Source organism: Gordionus sp. m RMFG-2023, chromosome 4 (genome assembly GCF_954871325.1).
Source record: "Gordionus sp. m RMFG-2023 chromosome 4, tfGorSpeb1-WG-v2, whole genome shotgun sequence".
NCBI classification, from domain to species: domain Eukaryota; kingdom Metazoa; phylum Nematomorpha; class Gordioida; order Chordodea; family Parachordodidae; genus Gordionus; species Gordionus sp. m RMFG-2023.
This window is the reverse complement of record NC_088778.1, coordinates 23284115-23288501: the sequence shown is the minus strand read 5'-3', so window position 1 is coordinate 23288501 and position 4387 is coordinate 23284115. Positions and strand designations below refer to the sequence as shown.

General features: G+C 24.8%; 1 protein-coding gene across 3 annotated transcripts; it reads right to left on the bottom strand.

Annotated features, from left to right (window-relative positions):
• Positions 1–2610: 2610 nt before the first annotated feature.
• On the bottom strand, positions 2611–3982 carry LOC135928225 (U6 snRNA-associated Sm-like protein LSm4). Of its 3 annotated transcripts, none has more exons than XM_065464620.1 (6): positions 3940–3982; positions 3854–3895; positions 3719–3817; positions 3499–3679; positions 3343–3451; positions 2611–2629 (listed from the first exon to the last, which is right to left on the bottom strand). In XM_065464620.1, the coding sequence occupies exons 1-5, from the start codon at positions 3940–3942 to the stop codon at positions 3363–3365; spliced, it is 414 nt and encodes a 137-aa protein (XP_065320692.1). In that variant the 5' UTR covers positions 3943–3982; the 3' UTR covers positions 2611–2629; positions 3343–3362. The 3 variants fall into 3 exon arrangements, with proteins under 3 accessions (XP_065320692.1, XP_065320693.1, XP_065320691.1); XM_065464621.1 differs by lacking the exon at positions 2611–2629 and adding an exon at positions 3152–3175; XM_065464619.1 differs by lacking the exon at positions 2611–2629 and having other exon boundaries at positions 3308–3451.
• Positions 3983–4387: the final 405 nt, after the last annotated feature.

Sequence of the window (4387 nt, the reverse complement as noted above, 5' to 3'; positions counted from 1 at the left end):
TATTACTATTGGTTATGTCAATGATTGAGCAGTGCAAAACTAACAAAAATTAAATATTAACAATATATTTTGGTTGAGATATATTTTTAAATACCTTGAAAACATTTCCAAAATTAATCGGTTGTTTTTCCCATGTGCTAATAAAACCAAATTACCCTTTCTTTCACTACTAGTACGTTTATCTAATAATTCTCTTTAATGGTGAAATTGACTCACTTTATATGGATGATGAAAGTTGATATAAAATATTTGAAAACATTTATTGTTTTTGTATGATATAGAAATTTGACAAAATCTGATGTAACCAATCTTTATAATTTCTAAATTTTAACAAATAATTTTTTAACAATCTCAATTACTAATCCCTCTTCACAAATATTAGTTGCCAATAAAAATTTTAATTTTTTTTTATGTTTAGAAAATTAAAATGGCTATTTTTATTTAAATTTGCTAATTAGTTAATACAAAAAAATTGGAAAAATATTTTAGTCTTATGATCCTCTTCTTTTGTGTATTCTGCAATTATAATGTTTCTCAAGGCTTCTGTATACAACAACTTCCAGTTGATAAAACCCCTTCTAGCATAGATTTGATTCACCATTTTTTAAGTTATAGCTCTTTCAAGGAAATCAAAAAAATGCAACAGATAATTATTCAACCTATACGTATTTATAAAACTTTAAAGAAAATCATCTTTGATTATTATTAACAGTCTTTTACAAATATTGTTGTTTGTTCTCAAAAAGCCCGATAAGGGTTGAATTTTAAAAACGACCCGTAGCCAAAATAATATTATGTAAGCCTAGTCATTTGGCAAATAGATGTCCAAACCTTTCTGCCATCTATGAGCAAAATCTCCAAACAATATTATTTTGGTTATAATTTTGATCGGGCCGTTTTTTTAAATATACCCGAATCTGGCTTTTTACACCATTAAATGTTGGATTATTTGGTGATACCGTAAATCAGTTGTAAAATATTTCCAATAAGATTAACTTAAAAATCTAACTCATCCATTTTGTTTTTGCAAGTCGAGCTCATTTTCCTTATTCTGAATCTTGGCACCTTGATCATTATCATACTTTCATCAAATTAACTATATATACATTTTCTCCTTCACCAAATTAACTACATTTACATTTTCTCCTTCCTCATTAAAATCGGTGCGATAATGCTATTAAACCGATAGTGGTTTGAACAACCGTAATTTCTCTCCCATTACATTCTTATTATAAAAAAATTCATCAAAAAAATATAAAAAATATTAAGAACCAAGAAAAGAAAAAAAAGAATCTGTATTGACATATTCTTTATGAAATAAATTCTAAAATTAGATAATATAAATTAAGGTCAGTCTAGAATTGGAGTGCTCCATTTGCAAAATTGTTAAAACTAGGAAAACGAGTTTAAAGTTTAGATTCAAATATAAGAAAATCTTATAGAATAATATAAGTAAAAAATTGAGAGATAATTTATAATATTATTTCCAAGATAGCCTAAAAAAATTTTGTGAGTAAGCAAAACAAATATTCTATAAATTATATTTTTGTTCAAAATGCCCCATTTCAACTTTGAGAATTTATTAAATAAAAGCAAAATTAACAGTTAACTACTATAAATTTTCAAATTATATCAATCATATAATAGACACAATCTTCATTTAAATTCTATTTAATTCATAATAATAATTTAGCTGAATAAAAAAAGCCAATATTTAACCAATAATTTTTCCCATTAATATTTGATGGTAATTCTTTTTTATAAAATTCAAAAAAGATGCACAGCAGGTTATTATAAAATATAATATCATAGATAGTGCATTATATATAACAAAAATTATGAAAATTGCCCAAAATTGACAGTGTTCTAACTTGGCCAAAAATTAATATTTTTAAACCTAATTTTTTCTACTCCTAACTCAAAATATTAAAAATGTCATAAGGAGCACTCCAATTCTAGAATGACTTGACTGATACAATATTAATTAGATTAACAAGACTTTAAAAATTCAAAAAAAATATAATAAATAAAATTAAAGAACTTTGGTGGTTGATCTGAATTAAAAATTCGACATAAATTTTTTAATAAAATAAACATTTTTTACATATTTTTTAAGGAAAAATTTTAAGTAATGTTTCTGTTACCTTTACTTAAAAAAACCCGTTATACAAGTAACGAATGGCCTTCCTCATCTTCCTCAAAAAAGTAGCAATGCTATTACTTAGCACTAATTATAATATATTCTTTTTATTATATATAGGGGAAAATATTAATAAAAAGAAAATTTATATACAATGTATAGTATTTTATGTAACGTGTTCCTTTTTCCACAAGGTAGCGAGAATGTTGGGTAGTAGCTAAATGTCAGATAATTAGGCAATATCTTTAGCCATTTGCAGGAGAAAATTTTCTAACAATAAGGCGTTTTTTATATTAGCTTCTGACAAATTTATTTTAAGAAAAACTATAAGGCCAAAGTGATAGTTTTCAGCTAAAATCTTTGAATGTCTTAAATTGCTAAAAATATAGTAATTACCCAACTATAGTAACGAGTAACACATTACTTTTTTCAAACATAACAAGTTTCTTTTTTGATGTAATGTTTACAGCACTAATTTTTACTAATAATCTTAAAAATTTGATCAAATATAATAAAATTATTTGATGAATATAATATATTTCTCATATCTGTATTCAATAATTGAATAATTTGTTCTTGGTATACCCATAACTCTTATTTATCAGATGACAGTTAGTAAAAGTAAAGACTTTATAAATAAATTAGAACAAATATATAAAACTGCTAAAAAAGTAAATAAATTGAAATCAATTTTCTTCCATACCGAATACTGTAAATCTTTAATATTAATATCATTACAGGTTTTAATGGAAAAATTAGGTTAGTCAGAAATGACCTAATTAGCCACTCAGGCTCATTTTTTGGCCAAAAAATATTCTAATCCACCCTAATCAAATATTAAGTAAAATTAATTATAAAAAAGGTTAATATAAAAACAAAATAAGTAAAGGAATAGGATAAGATTTGTAAACTAAAAAAATTAAGAAGTTCTTTGGAAGGAGACTACATATGAAGCTTATAAGGTTGAACGTAATAATATTCTTAATCCTTTATTTCAAATATTATTCCTTCCTGAATAGACAGTTCTCTAACAAGCTATACCAGTTAGCATTACATAATATTTTTTTTATAGAAGATAGATAAACATAACAGAGCATATTATAATTAAGTTTGAATATAATATTTTACTCAATCAATTAACATGCATATGACCACTTGTTTCATAAATAATTTTAAAAATTTTATTTAAATACAAATCTTACATATTATTTAGAAAATATATTCAATGTTTAGGCCTAGATTGTGTGTTCTTTTGACCACCTCTAGGGGCATTATGACCCCCTCTTTGGGCATTAGGTGGGCCACCTCTTCCTATAAAATAATTATTTCATATAAGATCAAATTATAAAATAATTTACCTTTGTTTTTAAAGCCACCACCTCTAGCAAATGTTTTTGGTCCTGATCGTGTTAATTGTTTAGGGTTAGCACTGACTGTTTCCTCTTTAACCATGTCAATAACTTCATCAGGAATTCTCATATATTTTATATTAATGCCTTTAATGTAGCATTCAGACATCTTCCAAAATCTATCTCCTTCCTATTTTAAATATTTAAAATCATCCATTTTTGATCAAACCTTAGAAGTGCAAATAACTTCCCTTAAAATAATATTCATCCATGTATCACAGCTTACTAAATGTCCATTATATGTTTCGCCATTTTTTAATTCCACTAACTATATTCTATTATATAAAATATATAAATATTTTACCATAGGGTGGTTTTGAACAGCTTTAAGTAATGATAAAGGAAGCTAAAAAAAATAACATTTAGAAAATATATCAATTTGAAAATTACCATTTTAAAATGAATGAAGGTATAAAAATGAGCTTACCGCATGTGGCCTCTTATTCAATAAATTGGGAGAATTTCATTAACTGTGGTCTCTATAAATAAATATTACTTAATAAAATGGATTGCTAAAGATAAATATTACTTAGTTCTCCTTCCTTTTTGCAAACTAAAAATAATGGTTGAGGATTGTTTTTATACCATTCATTCATTGGACGCAGCGGGGGGGGGGGCAAATCCCCCCTAAAGCCAAAAAATGTAGGATATATTATTCAAAAATATTTTTGTTTATAATAATTTATATTTGTTAATATTTATTCCTATCTCATATATATATTTAATTACATTTATTTATCACATTCATCTACTAAGTTATTTTATCAATTAATTTCGATTTCAAGTTTTCCTTGGTATAATTTACCTATTATTTTTAAATTTTAGTGGCGTATTATTT